The sequence below is a fragment of the Elgaria multicarinata genome, chromosome 5 (genome assembly GCF_023053635.1).
Source record: "Elgaria multicarinata webbii isolate HBS135686 ecotype San Diego chromosome 5, rElgMul1.1.pri, whole genome shotgun sequence".
Classification (NCBI taxonomy): Eukaryota; Metazoa; Chordata; class Lepidosauria; order Squamata; family Anguidae; genus Elgaria; species Elgaria multicarinata.
Window position 1 is genome coordinate 74,961,836 of NC_086175.1, and position 21,754 is coordinate 74,983,589.

Here is a 21,754-nt window from a genome sequence, read left to right on the forward strand (position 1 = left end):
AAGTGCAACCCCATCCAGAACAGACAATAGGTTTACCTTCTAGGTGTGGGGCCATTCACCCAGAGGGCCTCTGTATTGCCAGGATTCAACCTCAGTTGAATATCGATATTGGCTCTCATCCAAACCATCACTGAGCCCAGGCACTGATGCAGGATTTATACAGCCTCATCTGATTCCTATGTCACAGGGAAATTGAGCAGTATATCACCAACATACTGAGTGCACTTTGCTCCAAATCCCCTAATGACTGCTCCCTGTGGCTTCATATAGATGTTAAATAACATTGGGACAAGATGGTACCCTAAAATCCCTATAGCTCAGTTGACAAGGAGACAAGGAATAATTCCTCAATTTTAGTCTTCGAAATTGACTCTGCAGGTACCACCAGAACGAATGTAATACAGTGCCTTCAGTGTCCAACCCACAGAGTCAGTGAGGATAAGGATATGGTATCAAAAGCTGGTGCGAGATGAAACAGAATTGACAGGGTCTCACTTCCCTTGTCCCTCTCTGGAAAAAGGACATCCTGCTGTTGACCAAGAGTGCCTGCTGTTGTCCCATCATGACCATCTCAAGTACCTTCCCCAATATAGGGGTATTCAAAACTGGACAGTAGTTGTCAAATATCACTGGGTCCTCCAGAGTGGCTTTCTTCAGGAATGGATGCATTATTGCCTTCTTAATGGAATTAAAGGAGTGCTAAAGAAAGAAAAGGAAATTGCAGAGAAGCTGAATGAATTATTTTCATTTGTCTTCACTGCAGAAGATACAGGACAGATACCTGTGCCAGAACTGATGTTTTCAGCAAGGGAGTCTGAGGAACTGAGGCTAATAGTGGTGACAAAAGATGAGGTTCTCAACCTTATTGACAAATTGAAAGTTAATAAATCACTGGGCCCAGATGGCTACTAGTCCTGATGGCTATATGCTACCTCCGGTATCAGAGGAAGTATGCCTATGTGTCAGAAAAAGGTTTTGGCAGTGCCATGGGGCCTTGTAGTTTGTATCCAAGATTTCATCCAAAGAAGGATCAGATATTCAACAGCCAACACAGGAAGTGTGTGTGGGGGGAGATTCTCCAAGTCTCTTCAGGAGTCAAGGATGAATCTACCCAGTAGCTTATCTGCAAGAATGCAGATGGTCCAAAGACCATTCCCCCACTCCTGAGAACTCATCCTCTCTCTGAAGAGGAGGGGACATCGGAATCAACAGATTCCAGAGTCTGCCACAGAGTCAAGAGGAGGTGGGAGGCAGTCTCTTCAGGTAGCAGCTCGCGAGAAGCTCCTCGAGAAAAACCCTCCCTAATGAAAAGTGTCTGTTGGAATCCTGGGAACAGCTCTGCTTGAGTTGAAGGCAACTGCCTAGCTTTGTCAATCAAATTAAATCATAGCTAAAAATTACAAGGCCCCATGGCAGTGCCGAAACCTTTCTCTGACAATAGTGTACACCAATTCCTGAGGAACGTGGTCAGGAGGGTATTGTTGCATGCATGTTCTGCTTAAGTGTCTCCCCTGGGCAGCTGTTTAGTAACTATATGAACAGAAAGCTGGACTAGATGGACCTTGCTCTGATCCAGCACAGCTCTTCTTGTGTTCTTATGTACCACGTCATTAAATAATGAAAAGATAATGTGAGTCTTCCTGCCCTCTCCTGAATCGCTTTGCTGGTGTGAGCAAAAGAGATACTATTGGAAAGCTGAGAGGGAAAATAATCCTTTTTTTAACTGAGCAATCAGTTCTGTCCATAATACATTATTACATTTGATTTTTATTTATCCAAAGTATTTTTAATTGAAGTAAACAAGTAAAGAAATTATTCCTGGATTTGGGGTGGATTAAGCAGCTGTGTGGATTAAGCAGCGATGGTATAAATGAAGAGCTCTGTACCTGGAAAGGGATTAGAGGAGAATATAAATTTCCTCTCTTCCCCCCACTCCCCTTTACTTGCTTTGCATATTTGGCAGCTTTTCTGTACAGCCAGTATCAACTTGTTCCTGTTTAGGATCATTAAATAATTTTCCTACTGTAAATAGGTTCTTTCACATTCATTTGTTTGTCAAAGCCTGTGAAACCATTATAGTAAAACTGACAATACAATGTAAAGGATGCTATGCCCACTGAAATATTTAAAACATTATATAAAGCATTACAAGTCAACAGATTTGCTTCTTTAAAAGATGGCGCTTAAAGAAGAATTAACCAACTCCTCTTCCATCCTGTAGCAAGATTCACCATTGCACTCCAATCATGTATAGCAGAGGTAGGCCACCTTTGGGGGGCATGTGCACAGTTGGCAATTTGAGAAACTGTCCTGGGCACCACCACAATGTGGCTGTCATGGGAGGCCTGGCAAAGGAGAAGTAACCTGTCCAAAAGAATGAATGCAAGGCAGAGGAAGATCCTGAGCCCTAACACACTGAACAACTCCTTTGAATCAAGACTTTTAAGCACTAACTGAAAATAATTTCACAGCGATCCCACCTGCTAGTAAGAAAATGTGTTAATTTTTTTGGGGGGGAGTAGGAGGGATAGGGCACCTTAGGTGTTTGGGGGGAACATTGGGGTCTATAGGCATTGCTACCCCGATGTATTGTGTATGTGTGTGTGCATGCGCATGTTGAAGACTTATGTGCAATCACGTCAGGGGGCCACATGCCATCAATAAAATGGGCCTGCCCACTTTGGGAATGGCCACTCCTTTCATGTGGCTCCTGACATGCTTTCCCAGAGCCAGGTTGGCCCTCAGGTTTTAGTGAGGCTTACTATGTAAGTGTGCATTGAACAGAAGTCTCATTTCAAGTATGAGAGAGATCCACCTACAATACTCCTCTTTAGAAATGCAAATAAATAAAGGGATGGCTCATATTTTGTTTTCCCTGCTCATCTCTGCCACGTAGAGCAACTTACAACTGAATATTAAAAACAACCTATGTAATAATTAATCCAGAACTTGTTGGGACAAGTTGCCAAGTTGAAGAGCCTTCTGAGGTCTTGCTCTTCCAGTCTTACCAGTCCTATTACCTACCTATTTATCTGGCTGAGTGATAGCTAACATCCTTTTGGCCCTGTACAGCTGGGATTGCTCCCCCTCATCTCCCCCACCACAAGAACATCATCTTGTCTCCTAGGCTCCCACTCACCAATGTTAAATTCGATAGCATTGTCGTCACTGTTACTTACTGGCATTTGACAACACTTGCAGTAGATACCAGCAACCACACAGGATTAAGTCACAGAATATCTCCTCTCCACTCTGCCCCATGACCAGCTATTTTAAGTCACATTCATTTATTGTATCTAGACGTTTGACTTTTCGTTATGCTCTAAGATGTGCACCAATCCAGTCAATGTGACAGTAGCTAAAGTCACCCATTACTATAACACTTTTTTTTCCTTTGGATGGCTGCATGATTTCTTTCTCCCTCAAAATCACCCACAGCATTTTGTTCAGGAAGAGGGAAGTGAGTGCCTAATATTAAATTTCTTACATGGTTTTTTGACAGCACAGGAGCCTTGCCAGTATTTGAGGCAGTAAGCCTGTGTGCACCAGTTGCTGGGGAACATGGGTGGGAGGGTGCTGTTGTGCCATGCCCTGCTTTGTTGGTCCCTGGTCGACAGCTGGTTGGCTACTGTGTGAACATAGTGCTGGACTAGATGGACCCTTGGTCTGATCCAGCCTGGCACTTCTTATGTTCTTAACTATTCTCAAAGAACAAGTGGCTTTTGGGGGGCCAAAAATAGTCTAAAGCAGAAATGGGAGGGAAACACTGATGGAGTACACCCAGACCAGCAATAACTGAAACATGACAGGTGCTGTACATATATACCTTCTACTTCCATTTCAATAAATCATAACAATAATGAGCCACTAGATGGCGTACAAATATACGGACACCGTATATAACAAATATCAGGACACCCTTCTCTTCTCCAGCCTTTACCTTGTTTTCTCTGTAGTAATATCCCTGGGTAATATCTAGTCACTAGATTCACTAGATTCTAGTAAAAACAAGAATATGGATGCTGCTGAGTTCCACATACATACTGTTGTTAGCTCCAACTATAAGCTAAGAAGTGAAAGTTGCATTTAAAGCTCCTTGCTTCCCCCTCCCCCCTTTTTTTAAAGCAGCTTGCTTTTAAAAAATTGTGGACAGGATCTAAAAAATTGCATAAACCTTTTATGCCTGGAACAGCCGTCCCTTCTGCCTCACACACATAATAATTTTCAGAAGTTGGGGGGAATATGTTTTGGCATGGTACACATGTGTATGAGTTACCATTAAGGGCTGATTTACACAGCTCCATCATACAAGTGTTTTATTGCACACTCATTACTGGGCAATCAAGGAGTTTTGCAGGTCCCTCACATGACATCGTCTGCCTCCCACACACCTCCTGCCCCTTCTAGCCTTCCTCCCACGACAAACAACACCCCAGTAGGTCTGACTTATTTTTAAAGATGGAAGTTGACGCTATCTCCTGCTGTGTGCAGGAGAAGCAGTGGGATCAAAACAGCCCACTAAATGGGCCACATGCACATTGTTTACTTCCTCTTTCAAAAGAAGTAAAGAGGGACAAACGTGCTGATGGAGAAGTGATGGTAAGCAAATGTGATTTTCCCCGTGTGATGATGCTCATAATATCACAGCCAGATATCTGTACATGTGGCATGAATTGAGTGTTCTCATGTTTTCTATATAGTGCATACAAAGTCATGTGTGACTCTCATCATAAATATTCCTCTCCCTTTCCTCAGAGTAAAAAGCATTGCAGGACTGAGCATATTCAAATATAGATGAACAGGCCAGTAGAGGCTGGTGGCTCCGATGTCAGTGGGATGATAAATCTGCTCCAGGTTTTCAGTCAGAATGAATCAAAATTCTAAAGGAGTTATGACTTGGATAGCTTCTGACTGAAAACTGGAGCAGATTCATCACCCCACTGACAGGCACACATTTCAGTCAGGTAAGTGCTCCACTGCATATGTAGGATTTCTACCGATGACAGAGAAAACCAGCCTGAGAACGTCAGCCACTCATACATCTTTATATTGTTTGTGTACATCCAAACTGCAATTCCTATTTCAATTTATCTTGATAATGTAGTATATTACCGTATTTCTTCGATTGTAAGACGCCATCGATTGTAAGACGCACACTAATTTCAGTACCACCAACAGGGGGAAAAAAAAAACACCCTAAGACACACCCGCGATTCTAAGACTGTTTTTAGAGATGTTTATATGGGGGGAAAAGTGTGTCTTAGAATTGAAGAAATATGGTATATAGTGTCAATACAGAAGAGACAAGAAAATCCTGCTATTTAATGCCAAAAACTGAAGCTGGTGTAAAATAGTCAGATTGGTTCATAGTATCTGGAAGTTTAATGTCAGTTTCATTACGAAGTTCAACTGCTCCCTCTTAGCAACCAAGGAATATTTTTGTCATGCTATATTTTGCTTCATGCTATATTCCTTTCTCTGTTTATCTTCCTCTACAACCTCAGCCCTACAAAGACCTTGGATGAGAAGATAAACTACATGTTTTGAAATAACATTTATTTTTCATCTATAATTGACATAACAAAATAATGGCAAGCAAATAGTGTGTGTGACGCATTTTCCATATAGAGGTTTACATGATATAGGTATTTAGAAAGTTAGTATTATACTTAGCAAATCAGGTGTGTAATGAAGTTCAAGGTTACTTCCAGTCAAAGTTTTTATTGTGCAATTGCCTTCCTTCATTCACAGAATGTTATGGGGGTGACATATTTCACTTAAAAGCCTCCCATATTTTCCCATCTTTCCACAAAAAAATCCACTGAAAGTAAGAATAGCTGCATGATGCCTTTTGATTCAGCTGCCTGTCTAGAACCATTCCAAATCTGTTCACAATCTAGATTTGAATTCATACCCCCTCAGTTGCCACCTGATTGCAGTCCCCTATCCCTTGCCTACTTCTGTCCTATACAAGAAGTGGTGCTAACCTAAAGAAGAGACGCTCCTAGATCTGTTCTCCTTCTGCGTCCCTTCCACACAGACGTTTAAGAGAATGAGACTGTTTTATTTCACAAGTGCATACCTGTCATCCTAGAAGATTTCTGTTGTTTCCAAGGCAAAATCTGAAGGTGTCAAGCTACCAAGAAGACTAATAGAACTGGGGATTTATTTTATTTATTTAGTTATTAATGAAGTGATGTAGGCCTCAAGCGGCTCTCCTGGTTGTCATGGTAGCTTGGGCTGCTAGCCTCTAGAAAACATAAAAGCACAGCAAGTGCAAGACCACACATTCCACCCATGACTTGCTGATTAACCAGGCTGTCAAAAGAAAGGAAAGCATCCGTGCATTCATAGATAAAATCTACAGAGCGAAGAGCAACACAGCAAAATAACTCGAGGACTATGAGTGTAAGTACTCCTCTCGTTTTCTAAACAAAATTGTGTATTGCTTTTACAGAAACAGCAGAATTTTCATGTCTGGGGGCTGGGGTGGGGGAAAGCAAATAGTTTCCTCTACAACAGCCTTATTTCTCTGTCATCATGTTCTGTTCCCAGTGAAAATGTATGACTGAATCTCGAACTTTGATGCTGTGCCATTTTTGCTATGGACAGATTTGTCAGGAAGGCTGAAACTTTCTTTCATGTAGGATGTTACATGCATCTGTAGTGCTTTAAAGAAAATTCGTTCACAGATAATAATGTATAAATCTAAGCAATGCATTTCAAGAATGCTTTTATTGGAACAGCAGCTCATCTGCTCTTACAAACCCTTTTATAGTTTACGGGAACTACTCTGAGCTACATTGACTACACAGGAATGAGGGCAAAATCAGACAAGGACCTTTTTATTGTTAAACCCGTCTTTAGAAAATTAGTATGACGCAGATCCTTAATTTAAGGAAGTTCATGGAACGTTTTGTTCACCATTCCCTCCTCCTCCCCACCTGCAGCTCCTGGAAAGCTTTGCTGGAGATTTGAAAGCTCCTCCTGAACAATATGGATAGAATCATGGGGTACAGGAGGGAGGAGAGGAGGGATTTTTTTTTGCTTTTGTGAACTTCCTTAAGGCTTCAGTCCTATTCTTACTTACCTGGGTGCCCCATTTTATCAGTGGGGACTTACTTCTCAGTAAATAAGTATAGGATTGCACTGTAAATTAACTTATCTTAGATCCTAAGACCAGTTTTGGGCAATTGCCCCCTTCCCCTGGAGCCTACTACACCCCATCTCATTTTGTTCAAGAGGGTGCACTCCCATGCCTCTGTAGAAGCTTTTCAGGGGTGCAGGTGGCTGAAAGAGGATGGTAATTAGGGGATTTGGAGCCAAGTGCCATCAACACACTGATGACACACAGCTCTGTCTCCCTGTGACATCTGAATCAGGAGAGGCTGTGCAAGTCTTGTATCAGTGCCTAAATTCAGTAATGGGCTGGATGAAGACTGATAAACTGAAACTGAATCCTGGCAAGACGGAAGCCCTGTGGGTGAGTGGATCCCGAGTCCGGGATAGGCTCATTGCCTGTTCTGGATGGGGTTAAACTCCCTCTTAAAGTTCAGGTCCATAGTTTGGGGGTACTCCTAGATCCATCACTGTTGCTGGGAGGAACATGTGGCCATGGTGGCTCAAACTGCCTTTTACCAGCTTTGCCTGGTTCACCAGCTAAGGCCTCTCTTGGACAGAGATAGTTTTGACTAGGGGTACAGGCCCTAATAACCTCTAAACTGGATTACTGCAACAAACTCTATGTGGGGCTGCCCTCAAGGCTGCTCCAGAGGCTGAATCTACTACAGAACACAGCAGCTCAGCTGTTTTGGGGGTGCTGCCCCTTTTCAGTATACAACTCCTTTGCTGAAGGTACTGCACTAGCTGCCTATTTGCTACCAGCCAAGGTTTAATGTTCTGGTACTAGTGTACAACACCCTAAAGAATTTGGGACCAGGATTCCTGACAGAGTGCCTGCTCCCTTACCCACTTGCCTGGTCAATGAGGTCATCAGAGGGGATGCTTCTGGTGGTTCAAGATGAACCTATGACCCAATTGGAGTCCATCCAGAGTCTTCAATGTGGTGGCCCCTTTCTTTCAAACTCCCTGCCTCTGGAGGTCTGGCAGGCACCAACATTGGTTGTGTCCGGCAGCTCCCAAAAACAGATCTATTTCAGGAAGCATTTCTTAACTTGCCAGCCACAGTTTCTACTGGCATTCTGTTTTTCTTGCAAAAAAGAATAATTTTAATATGGTGTTCTATTTTTTTTTACCTCTTGTTTTCACCACTCCAGAATCTTATAGCTATGTAGCACTATAGAAATGTTGTAAATAAAAAAATAAAAATATATATAACTAGTAATTTTAAATGTCTATTTTTAAATAGATTTTTTAGAGCTGCCTGAGGTTGCAGCATTGTACATTGTGCTTCTTCAACACGTAGGAAGGCCAAAGTGGTGGCCAGTTTGGCAAATTTAGATGATTGCCATTTCTTTTGGAGATAACACTTTCCTCTTGTGTGCTTGGCTTTTGGGTCAATCCACCTCCATTCATTTTGAATTCCTATCTTTTTCAGTCTCAGTTTAGGGGAGTGCTTTCTCCCAGTATCAGTAGAAACATTTTGTGGGAGTGACAGGCTGCTATGATACCACATGCTTGGATAAAACAAACATTGGCAATGCAATCATTCCACTGGCATTTGCAAGTTTATCTAACAGGAAACTAATTCCAGGAGCTGAAACCTATGAGGTTGTGTGTGTGTGTTTAAAGTTCTTTCTTTTCAACTTCTCTTATTTTAATGGCAATGGTCTGACCTAAAAATGTGAAAAATAACAATATGCATAGATTTAGGGACAAAGTACTCATCATGTGAAGCACATGCATTAAAGAGCACGCTTACAATTGGGCACTATTTGTTTAGAAAAAGCAGCTGCAAAGACCTTGATCCAAATTGTGCACGGGGAGGAAAGGTTTAATTTATTTATATTTATTTATTTATTTATTTATTACATTTTTATACCACCCAATAGCTGAAGCTCTCTGGGCGGTTCACAAAAATTAAAACCATAATAAAACAACCAACAGGTTAAAAGCACAAATACAAAATACAGTATAAAAAGCACAAACCCTCTTACCCTTGTGCCAATTCCCTACCAAAGATTGCCTCCAATGCTGCTATTTGACACTGAAGGCACTATTTGCAGCAAATAGCAAACTGCTTACTACTGGACCATCTCCCCTTTATTTACATTTATAAGAACAAAAGAATACAAGTAGAACTGTGAAGAAGTACTTCCTTTTATCTGTCCTGAATATCCCACCAAAAAGAACTAAACCTCGGCCAATTTAAAAACAAATAAATACTAACCCTCGAAGAGGGGGTGCGGATGCTCCCAGACACCCCGGAACTGCTGCGTCTGTGCTCGGGTGGGTGGGCACAGCAGTGCCTCCCGGAAAGTGCGCAGCTGCACTCCTTCCACTGTAGACTGTCAAAAGGAGTGTCAAGGCGGCGGTGCGCCACCTCGCCCCATACTGCAGACCCAATGTCATGAAGACAAGGGCCGGGAGAGAGAGAAAAATATATCCCTATCCACTTTCTCCACACCATAAATAATTTTGTACATCTATATCATGTCTCCCCTTACTCGCCTCTTTTCTAAGCTGAACAATCCCAGATGTTGCAACCTTTCGTCATAATGGAGTTCTCCAGCCCTTTGATCATTTTAGTTGTCCTTTTCTGCAGTTTTTCCAACTCTATAATATCTTTTTCCAGGTGTAGTGACAAAAGCTGTACACAGTATTCCATGCATAGTCACACAATGCGTGTGTATAGTATGTTGTCAAGACAGATGTTGAAAGGTTTCTGAATGTCAAGTGTACTCCAAACACATTTTATCCAAAATTAAAGCTTAACATCAGCTTCTACTATAGTTGGAAAATGATGAGCCAGCTGACCCTTGCAAAAAATGAAAAGTGAATGAGTCGTATGCTCTGAACTTCATTATTACCACTATTTCTTAATATTATTTTGTTTCAGATATTGAACTGTGTTTGTGGTTTTCAGTGATTGACTTTTCTGTGCAAATCTGATTTCAATGTAGTGTTGGCTTAGCTAGGTGAAAGAGCTGTTAAATGAAATATGATATGCCCTAAGGACATACAAGAAATAGTTACAAGCTATGTGCCTCAGGTTTCCAAAGAGGACCTAAACACCTGAAGAGAGAAACTGGAGTAACAAAAATTATTATAATTGAAAATGAAATTATAGGACAATAAAAAGTTATAGGCCAACCTCAAAGGAAAATTCTAGGATAAATATCAAAATATGGAGACCAAATAAAAACACAGCCCTTGTTATTAGCTGTCTGATAATCCTGATGCTTGAAATTTGGTTGTGATGAGCATTGATATTAGAACTCTTTAATAGTCATCAAAAAAATATCCCTCATCATTTATGCTTCTGGCATTGTCGTATGAAAGACACAGTCACTGCACTTCTCCAAAGGCACCTAAGGCTGCAATCCTATGCAATTTACCAGGGAGTTAGTGTCACTGAATATAGTAGGGCTTACTTCTAAGTAGACACATATAGGTTAAGGCTGTACATTACATAAAATGATTAATTGCTATTAAATTCCATCTCACTTAAATGGCAATGGATTTTATATGCCTGAGCTTCAGTGTGCTCCCTCTCCTCTGTTCTAGTAACAATTCTAGTAAAGATTAGGAGCTGTGATTGATTGTAACAGATTTTGTTATCGTTGTCAAACACATTTTCCGTTCTCATAAATAACAGCTTGCCAATCGCTACAGGGAAACGATTTCCCAAAATGCCAAATGATGCAAGTGTAAAATAGTCTGAGTACGAGTCTCATAATACACGGACACACACACACACGCACACACACGTAGGATCAAGTATCAGTGTAGTGTAGATAGTAAAAGTTATCAGGGAACGGTATGTAGCTCAGAAGAAGCATTTAATAGGCTGGTACTTGCTGAAACAGAAAGGAACAATATTCAGGACCCACTGATACTAGTTTGTGTTGCAGTAACGAATGGAAACAGTGAACAAGCATTTCCAAAAGTAATTCTTCTTGGAACATCGAGATATAGAGTATTGCTTGTATGGAATAACTAAGCTGAAGTACAGCAAGTCAAGTCAAATGTGAAGCAGTGCAGGTGTTGGAGATATGACCTGAACAAAGCAAAGCTGAGGTGAGTAAACAGATATAAGTTTGCCAGTCCAGGTCCGGGCCCAATTCAAAGTGCTGGTATTAACATTTAAAGCCCTAAACGGTTTGGGGCCAGGTTATCTGAAGGAACGCCTCCTCCCATATGTACCTACCCGGACTTTAAGATCATCTACAGGGGCCCTTCTCCGTGAGCCCCTGCCAAAGGAAGTGAGGCAGGTGGCTACTAGGAGGAGGGCTTTCTCCGCTGTGGCACCCCGGTTGTGGAACGAGCTCCCCAGAGAGGTCCGCTTGGCGCCTACACTGTACTGCTTTCGTCGCCAGCTGAAGACCTTTTTATTCACTCAGTAATGTCACTTAAGTTAACTTAATTTTAACTTAAATTTAAATTTTACTGTTTTAACTCTGTATTTTAATCTTATATCAACTTTGCTGTGTGGTTTTATCCTGGTTGCGCTTTTTATACTGTATTTCGTAATTGTGTTTTAAACTGTTGGGTGTTTTACTGTGGTTTTAATTTTTGTGAACCGCCCAGAGAGCTTCGGCTATTGGGCAGTATAAAAATGTAATAAATAAATAAATAAATAGATAAATAAGACAGAATGAATAAACAGTGGCTTGCATCCATACTAAATTAGTCATGATTTTGATTAAAGCAAGACTAACTTAGCCTGGATCCAACCATTTGATTTTTTAAAATATTATACTTTACTATGATTTTACTATTCTTTACAAAATCCATTTCTTAAAGGACAGAAGGATGCCCCAAATTCTGATACATAAAGGATGTTGCTTCTGAAACATAATAGACTGCTTTGTGTAATATCACAAAAGTCCCAGCCCTGGAAGAAATAATTCAAGGGTCCTCAACCTTTTGGAGCCATTAGGCACATTGGAATTTTGAGAGATTGTGGGGGGTGCAGTCACAAAATGGCTGCCATGGTGGTGGCTTGCACATTCACAAATAGCTGCTATGATGATGGGACAATCACAAAACACCCATTTTCCAAAAGGCAAACTGGGGAGGCCAAAAGACAAGTAACTTGAGTACAAAGCAGAGGTGGGTGCTATGTTTCAAAAGAGAAAATCTATAGGGTTTTGCTCCAGCACCTATTTCACAGAAGGCAAACTTAGGAGGCTCAGAGTCAAGTAACTTGGCTAAAAAACTAAGTATAATGCAGAGGTTGGATGTGTGACCACCAATGCCAAATCACATATTTGCCCCCACAAAGCTTTAAAAAATGCCCATTTCACAGAAAGGGCTGAGTCCAGGAGTGCAGCATTGGGACCTCAAGAATAAACCATTCCAGCTCAAGTGCTTCTTGACAACATTGTACAATGTAGCATCTCCTCTACACTAACCAACGACTACTCCCAGATTGGAGAAGTAGAAGCAGGTTTTACTCTTACAGGTCATCACAGCAATTTTCTATGAGAGTGTCTAGTAGCAACAAAACTAGTATGTGTCCTTATCTTATTCCTTTTGCCTGCCCACTAGGCAAAAGGAATAAGACTGCCCACACCATTAGGCGGAATGAGGCAGCTGCTTTAGGTAGCAAACTTTGACCATCGTTAAATGACCACACATGATCAACTATTTATTTTTTACTGTAGACTCTGTACAGCGTAGAGGGAGCACTATTTGGATTATCTGCTTCTGGCATGCATCAAACATGTCTTGGACTGGTCCTGGTGCTCAGGCCATAAGTGTGGTGAGTGGTTAGAATGAATGACATCAGAACTCAAACCAAGTGCAATGCTATTTTCCACTTCACAAATTTTGTTCTGGAAATACCCACACACACATAATCCCCCACCATTAATACCTAGTGTTCCTTTGCTTGAAAACTACTCTTGTGCAGTTCATGCTGCCATTCTTAAAACTTTTTCTGGAACTGTTTATTGCAGCATGTTAGTTGGCAAAACGATAAGTTCACAGTCCAACTATGTGTGAGGGAAACATTAGTATGTATATATCTCAATTGTGATACTGAAGATGTTTTGCTTTAGTTGACTTAAAGAGTCTATAAACCAAGCTTAAAATGAGAAAACACTGAAAGGAAAATGGCTGGGGCAGTAATTGGATCCGCTTCATGCATGATTGTGCTCTTAGACATTTGTGACTGGATTTATCACAGAGGGAATCCCATTGACCTCAAAAGAGTTGCAGCCGAGATGCGTTTGACCTTTGAAGTTTAGCATTAACGACAATGTTTCTATTGGCATCTCTGGCATTCTGTAGAAGTGAGAGGCATGAAGGAAGTGGATTAAATATTGGGTTTAAAAAGAAACAAACATTATTGCTTATTAAAAAGAGAGTGCGGGATTGTTATGCTAAGCATGCTGCAGCAGAGAACTCTAAAGAAGAATCTTTACTGTGGTTATCTAGATAAGGGTTGGGAAGAAGGGAGAGCAGGGTCTACTCAGAGACCTCCAGGTGATTTGCAGTAGATTGACAGGGGTTTCCTATTCCCAATTGTTTAACAATAGCAGCAATAAAATAACTTTTTCCACCTAAAGTAGGCTGCTAAAATCAAGAACACTTGGGAAAGGGCTGTGATTTCAATTCAATTCTGGTACTGAAAACAAATCCCTAGGCTTAGAGGAGCCCTGTTCTTTATTTTTTGTGAATAATTTTTGCTTTAGCTATGGAGGTATAGAAATGCAATAAATAAATAAATCTAAGTAAATGACATTTGCGCCTGACTCTGGTTGGAGAATCTTGGGATTCTAGTAAAAAACAAAGTAGATCTGAGAAGCTTGAAGTCTGTCCACTCTTGAATCCAGTGTAGACAAGGTGTCTTCACTTCTCTGGGCACTGCTAAAAGCTCCTTTGATATTCTTTCCAAGTGTAGAGTCTGAGTCCCTTTTAACAAGGCAAGCCTGGAGAAATGGCCATTGTTTCCTCTGAATGTGGTCTCCCATCAGCATGAAGAGCAGAATATTCACTATGCAGCAGACGATTTGAAAGACATGGCAGGATGCTGGCTTCAAATGAGGCTGGTTACTCATTCCAAATATGAATGTTTGAAACAGAGCTGCATAAGAAATCTGAATAAGCTACTAAAGCTCATATGCCTCTGTGCTCCAAGAGGTTTGGGCTACACCATAACATACATCTTCATGCCTAGGAGGCTAAGCCCTGGTCTAATTCAGCATTGGAATTAAGATACTTCTTCACAGAAGTACATAGGAAATAGTGGAAGACAGCTAAAACTTTCTCTGGTCTTAAGAAGAAGCTTTATTAGCTATTAGTACATTATGAACTGCTCTGTGATAGACCACGCCTGGGCAACTGTACAAGGACTTTTTTTTTCCTGGGAGAAGGGACTGCCAGGTAGTTTAGACTTCCAAGTAGAAATAGAATGGGCAGGAGAATTCTACTTGATCACCACTGACTCCTGTACAGAGGGAATCAGCTCAACTATTGAGAGCTCCAGCTATTGGGCGGTATAGAAATGTAATAAATAAATAAATAAATAAATAAATAAATAAATAAATAAACTAGAACAATAATGATGCAAGGCTAGTGTCTTGATTGTCATCCTCCATAGATATGTCTCTGAATGTTGTACAGTACAGATCCCCTGCATTCTTGGATTTTATTGTATTTAGATATATTAGCTTTGTTATTGTGTCTAGCCAAACAAATAACACTAACTTACTTGTTGCAGATTCCCTGAGGTGGCTGCATATTGTCCAGACATGTATGCACAGTTATCCTAGAAAAAAGGAAGTGCCTGCAGAGAAGTATCATTAGAAGACCAAGACTCTGGAAATTATTGAAAAAACTCTTCTGGGCACAGGCACATACCTCATTGATCATTGCAAAAGAATTCAGATTGAAGCCTAAAGGGGAGGAGTGAGGTTCAGCATCAAAATATTGTTTATTATTGATCACACTTTCAACGTGCAATATACTTTGCAATCCATCTCACTTATCCTTGCAATGACCCTGTGAACTTGGTCACTATTATTCCCAATTTTACAGATGGGGAAAGGAGACTGAGAGACAGTGACTTACCAAGAACACCCAAAATTCTGACAGAGAAGTAGGCATTTCTGCCTGAGTTGAATCTCTGTATTGTGAAGAGGGTAGAAGTGATCACCATATCATAAAAGTATCTCCTGAATATCTATTATCCCCAACCCTCAACTATTTTAATATGGTCCTTCATCGAGCAAATGTAAGCTACCCATGAATAGATATGGTGGAAAAATTGTTGGAGAAAATAGTTTTGAAAGCTAAATGTATTCTGTGGTAATAATGCTATGTTTATTCTCAGTAAGTTGGCAGTCATTGGTAAGATCCACTGATTTAAAGAAGTGAGGTTCCTGGAGCTATGACTCCTATAATTATGATGGCAGTATTCACCCAAAGGCACCATCTCTTTTTAGTTGGCTTCTTAAGCTTCTGTGTAGATAGTTTCGCACAAGGTCAAAAGAATAACACACTCATTTTCACCAAAGAAAACACCATTCGTAATTGCACATGTCCTAATGATATCAGTAAAAATGACTGTGATTACAGTCTGGCAAATCTGATCTGCAATTGTAAGACCGTTTTGCCCTACACAATAGACAAAACCTACTATGATAATCTGACAATTTGGTTTACAGAAACATTCATGTTAGGAATGCTCTTAAACTTTACAGCTGTGGATGACCTGAAGCTCTCGCTCTGTGGCACTATACCTCTGTCAACAAAATATCTGACTATCTGGGGAGTGCGACAGTTACAAATAAGAAGTGAGATCAATGGGCAGTTACAAGAGCAAAGTTTAACAATCTACAGCAGCCGTGACAGTGGAAAACAGGGCAAATTAAAGATGCCATGCAAAGAAAGGGACATGATTACCCACATTGCTGTTTTAGACACATCTCTTTTCAATGGCTATGGCCCACTGAAATCATATAGTGTGGAGAATGTTTCCAACATTACAGACCACTTTCCACATTTGCCATATTTGGACACATTTTTCACCATGAACAACAAAAGCTGCATTGTAACATTCATTTACTGACATAGTATGCTTGGCCCTTTCTTCTGTGCAGTCATGGGACATCATCAGAAATACCATGTTTTAGAAGCAAAGCTATCATTCTTTTATTAATATAAAGAAGCTGAATTATCATTAGTTCTATTTTCCTTTTTCAGTAAACTTTAAATTTTATAGTTTAAAGGGAGGTAATTTCATTTCAAACCCCCTCCACCAACTGTTCAAACACTAACAGAGTCTCTGTCAGAGTTACTAAGCCAGCTATTATATTCAATACATAAGCTAACCTATTCCATAACCATGTTTCTATAATCATATCTCAACTGAACAAGCTGGAATATGAACAAGCTTTTTGGTTGCACTTCTCTTTGTGAGCAGCCAAACCAGAAAGCCTTCCATTAAGTATGGTTTTTCATTTTATCCAAAACCAGCTTCTAAGGTGAAAAAATTAGATTGAGAACATATTTGCTTTCCAGCATGTGACGTCTGTCAATGACCCTGTTCAGATGACACAATATGCCACGGTGGTTAAGCACTTTGAGTTAAACATTGGGCCCATTCAGACAACATGGTAAACCATGATTAGCCGTTAACTCCTTGGCAGTAAATGGTTAGTTAGCATGTTTAAGCCATGGTTATATAGCCAACATAGTTAGGAATGGTTCACACAATATGCTAAGCCATAATGTTTAGCTCAAAATGCTTAACCACTGTGGCTTAGTTTGTTGTCATTATGGCTTAGCACATCAAATGGAACGTGACTTAGCATGTCGAGTGAACCATTCCTAACCACGGTGGCTACATAACCACGGTTTAAACATGCCATTTGCTGCAAAAGGGTTAGCGGCCTAATCATGGCTTAGTGTGTTGTCTGAAAAGGTCTAAAGAAAGATGAGGAAGAGATGTACCCCTGCAAAAGACTCAGGTCTCAGCCAGGTGACTACTAATTCAAAGTGAGGAAATGGTTTTAAATGTGAAGAATTCTGGGATAGTGAAGAATTTAGGAAAGGGGACACTTAAATATAGATAAGGATCAGTCCTTTGTTTCAAAAACAGTGTTGCTGCTGCTTTTTTGTGGCTCCATCCCAAAACTTCTTATCATCATCACCACCATCCATTAATCAGCATTGATAAGGTACCTAAAATGTATTAAGCTCTGTACAAAGACTAGAGAATAAGACAGTCCTGGTCTGTAGGCTTACAATCTAAAACATGACACAAAAAGAGGGGACAGGAAAAGCAGAGGAAATCATATAATAAAATATAATAAAAATAAACTCAAGCACCAGTTTTTAATATTATGTAATTATTCATATAGACCCTGTTGAGACAACTTGATAAGTCACAGTGGTTAAGCATTTTTGAACTAAACATTATGGCTTAGCGTGGTGTAAACCATTCCTAACCATGATTTAAACACACTCACTAACCGTTTGCTGCAAAAGGGTTAGCAGCCTAACCATGGCTTAGCATGTCATCAGTGTTGGAATGGCAAGAGCTCAGGGAAGAGAGCAGACTATTACTGTTTAAGCATGGAAGATCGGGGACAATGTCAGCCATAATTGCCACTGGCAGCTAGTACTGTTTGCACAGGGGGAAACAATGGTCAATATCCAATGGGGCTGCTGTGCTTACAATATTAACACAGTGCTAGCAAAAGCATCCTCCACAATGCTAATAGTGTAAGCTGCCGCAATGGATTTTCCTTGGAAACCATTAGCACCAGCTTACACTATTATCATTACACTAGAGGTCGCTTACACTAGTGCTACATCGATTGCATAAGCGCAGTGGCTTCCTTGGATACTGCCCAAAGTAATTGGTCCTTCTTCATTAACTTTAGATTCAAACATTACTAAAGCAAGAGCTGGTCTGGATCCTTATTCAGACACTTCATGACTTGACTAACAGGAATTAGACATCATACCACTAATTATATTGAATAAAACTATTTGTGATTAAGTTAAAACAAGCAAGTTACTAGTAGCCTGACAGATGATTTCATATTTTCCATTGTGCTTCTGTGCTATAAATGTTGATAGCACACAACATCCCAAAGAACTGGCTCTTCCACTGTCTACTGGAGCTTCTGTGCTATTGGATATGATAGTTTAAAGTTGCTTTGGATATTATATTGAATCTTTGAAAATGTTGTATATGTACTCGTTAGAATGCTTTGTTCACAACATATACATGGTCCTCATTGTATGCCTCATACACCAGGGAGGCACAATTGGCTAGAGCTATCAACTGTGTGTGCAGAGAAAAACACATGTTTTGCTATTTTGTACCATATTTCTTCGATTGTAAGACACCATCGATTGTAAGACGCACACTAATTTCAGTACCACCAACAGGAAAAAAAAACACCCTAAGACACACCCGCGATTCTAAGACGCACCCCATTTTTAGAGATGTTTATATGGGGGAAAAAGTGCACCTTAGAATCGAAGAAATAGGGTAATACAAAGTGATCTTCAGAGAGAATGAATCAAAAGATGAAAATTTTAGTGAATACATTAAAATCAAACAGTTTAGATAATCACATTGTCAGATAAAAAATGTCAATCAAATTTTGAAATGACATAACTGAGAATCAAGATGAGTTTCTTGTGAAATAGTCATTGTAGCATTATTGAAATGTAATATGTATCTCTTCTTGCAACATCATTCTTCTTGACACTTGACTACCAGCTAATATTTACTCATGGGTAATGAATGTTCTTTGAAATGCAATTAATACTTCGGACTCTAAGCTCAGTAAATAGTGTGGACAATAATGCATTCAGTTTTATCTACTCAATATTATTATGTATATAGAGTTTTTACTCAGCGTAGCCCGTTTCTTTGCATATTTTCAATAATGCCAATTACCAAGTGATTTTTCTTGTGTTGTATTATTGATTTACAGATTTATCATAGAATCATAGCATAGTAGAGTTGGAAGGGGCTTATAAAGCCAATGAGTACAATCCCCTTATGATGTGTGAGACAGAGTTGTGAAATGTTTGGTATTTTTAAAACATTTCCTAGTACAGTATGGCTTGCAAACCATGTGTGCAATGCAGTAGGGTGGGTTTTCTGGAAAATTTTGAATGAGAAAACTTTCCTACACAAATTAGGCTAATATGAATTGGGCTAAATAAGCTAATGCAAATTAGGCTGACATGCATCACTTATATCATAAAATTTCCACTAAAGAGTGATCTAATTTAGCATGCTTACTAAATACAAGTAAAATAAACAAACTTAAAACAATACCCTATGTTATTATTTTTCCTCCCAAAATACCACAAGTATTGACTTGAAATATTTGAGGGGGGAAATTAAAGTTTTCTCAATATGATTTGAATGTTATATTATGTAGACATTTTTATTGTAAAATAAATACTTGTAAAATGTTAAAGACAATAGCATGTACTTTTCTTTCGTTATTTAAATGTAAGAAAGAAGCAAAGGTACTGAAAACTGTTGACACACTAATTCAGCCTTCCCCAACTTGGTGCCCTCCAGATATTGGGACTACAACTCTCAGCCATCTTTCAGTCAGTATAGATGGCTGAGGCTGCTGGAAATTGTAATCCAACACATTTGGTGGACACCAAGTTGGAAAAGGTTGCATTAATTAATTTTAGAAACACAAAGATCTATGCATGATATGGCGATAAGCACTTATGTATGTCAACAAAGCTCAACTCCGTTCCACTATGGTTGCTGGGCACCTTCAGTTTTACTTGTCACAATTTATTTGTTCCATTTCACACTGAAACATAAATTTATTTCTCACATACTCGCTAGGGATAATAACAAGAAAAACATTAACTACAACTATGAAACCACAAAGTTTGCTTAGGGCACAATGCTATGCATGTTTAGACAGAAAAAAAGTACTATGAATGAATGAATACCTTTACTGAATAAGTCTTCTGACCATTTCAAAAAAAACCCACAAAACACTAGAACTCCTAGCATTCCCCAGCCAAGCTTAGAGTTGTAATACTTTTTTCTGTCTAAATATACATAGGCTTGTGCCCTTAACAATAGGCATCCATTCATTGTTACTAACAAACAGATGAAATGGAAACTCTTCTGCAGAAAAATTAAGCACTTGAAAAAAAACTCCACCCCACATTATTGGTGCAATGAAATTTCTTACCATGCTGGTTCCTTTCTCCTACTTTAGTGCATCTCCCTCTTTCCTCCAAACTGCCTTTTCCTTATTCAGGGTATATAACCATCTCCATCTCTTGTCCACTGCACAAATGCTCCCCCCTCACTCACTCTCTCTCTCACACACTATAGATATTAAAAGAGAAACACTGTTTATTGTTCCCTCCTTTTTAATCAGCTTAAAGATCCAAGCCTTCTATCTACCCTAGGGCAGGAAGATGGCGATGATTTTCTTTAAAGAAAAATGAAGGCCCTTAAGAAAACTAATGCAGCCAGTAGCTAGGTGTATACACACACTTGTTTGGAAATATGAAGAAATATTTAGAATAGATTTTTTTTACTGTCCCTTCAATAGAAATTCCAGAGATACCAGAGTATATATAGCTGTCAACTTGAATTGTATTTGCGTGTGTAAGTTGTTTTGAGACTTTTTGCAGTGGGAAGCAACACAAATTTAGTAAATAATATTTTTTCAATCAGCCTTTAAAGTTGCCCTTTTAAGGGTCAAACGAGACATGACAGCAGCAGATCCACATGTTTAAACACAGATGGGGGAGTGTATGGAGGGGGCAATTTTAACAGTAAGAGGGGCACAGAGTGGTGGATCCTCATTGGGTTTGTAGCTTACTTCCTTGCAGTCGGCCCCTCCATGGTTGAGGAGAAAAACCTCAATCAAGTTCAGATACTGCAAATAAACTCAGGAGAAAAGGACTTGGGGAGGACGCCGCAGGAGGGTTCCACATTCCTAACTTCTTTGGAAGTTAAAATCTACTCTCTCCACACCTCTTCGATCCTGGGTGAGATAGATTCAGACTTAAATACACATCTGGCACCATGACTGGGCTTGCACGACACGCCGTAGTTCGTCATCAGACGAGGACGGCTGAGGCGAGTTTCTGCGGCGGCAGCTAGAGCTCCAACCGTCGGCTGGGAGGCGCAAAGGCAGAGAGAGCGACTTCGCGCGGCAGTTGCAGCCAACGCTTCCCCCCCTCCCCGGAAGGGCCGGGTTGGGGGAACGAGAGCTTTCAGACGTCACTTCCCAAAGCCTCCCGCCTCATACGATCTTCTCTTAACCAATAACGACGAGCGTACCTTCGCTTCTATACTACAACGCAATGGTCGTTTTCCAGCGTTTCCATATCCGTCCCCAGTCACATAACAACCCTCCCTTCTCCTTCTTCCTCTTACCCCTCCCACCGTTTCTTTTTAGTCTCAAGATGGCCGGTTTCGTTAGCCACCATGCCACCGGCTGCTCTAGCCACTGTCTATGATAATGGACGAGGCAACTCTATTCCTGATTGGAACTCTATGGTTCAGTAAGTCGGTCGTCTCCTTGCCCGCCTGTGAGGGTGGGGAAAGGGAAAAGGTCAACCTGGCGGCAAACAGTAGAGGGCGCTGTGGTAGCTCCTG

General features: G+C 40.2%; 1 protein-coding gene across 2 annotated transcripts; it reads left to right on the forward strand.

Moving 5' to 3' along the window:
• The first annotated feature begins 6,309 nt into the window (after positions 1-6,309).
• On the forward strand, positions 6,310-16,342 carry EPCIP (exosomal polycystin 1 interacting protein). Of its 2 annotated transcripts, XM_063127581.1 has the most exons (3): positions 6,310-6,408; positions 11,034-11,199; positions 14,849-16,342. In XM_063127581.1, exon 3 carries the CDS (start codon positions 15,518-15,520, stop codon positions 16,196-16,198), a length of 681 nt encoding a protein of 226 aa, XP_062983651.1. In that variant the 5' UTR covers positions 6,310-6,408; positions 11,034-11,199; positions 14,849-15,517; the 3' UTR covers positions 16,199-16,342. The 2 variants fall into 2 exon arrangements, with proteins under 2 accessions (XP_062983651.1, XP_062983652.1); XM_063127582.1 differs by lacking the exon at positions 6,310-6,408 and having other exon boundaries at positions 10,919-11,199.
• The last annotated feature ends 5,412 nt before the right edge of the window (positions 16,343-21,754 follow it).

Bases quoted from the DNA above. Each gene is read 5' to 3' on its own strand.
- EPCIP (XM_063127581.1), top strand. From the start codon at position 15,518: ATGACTCCTATAATTATGATGGCAGTATTCACCCAAAGGCACCATCTC.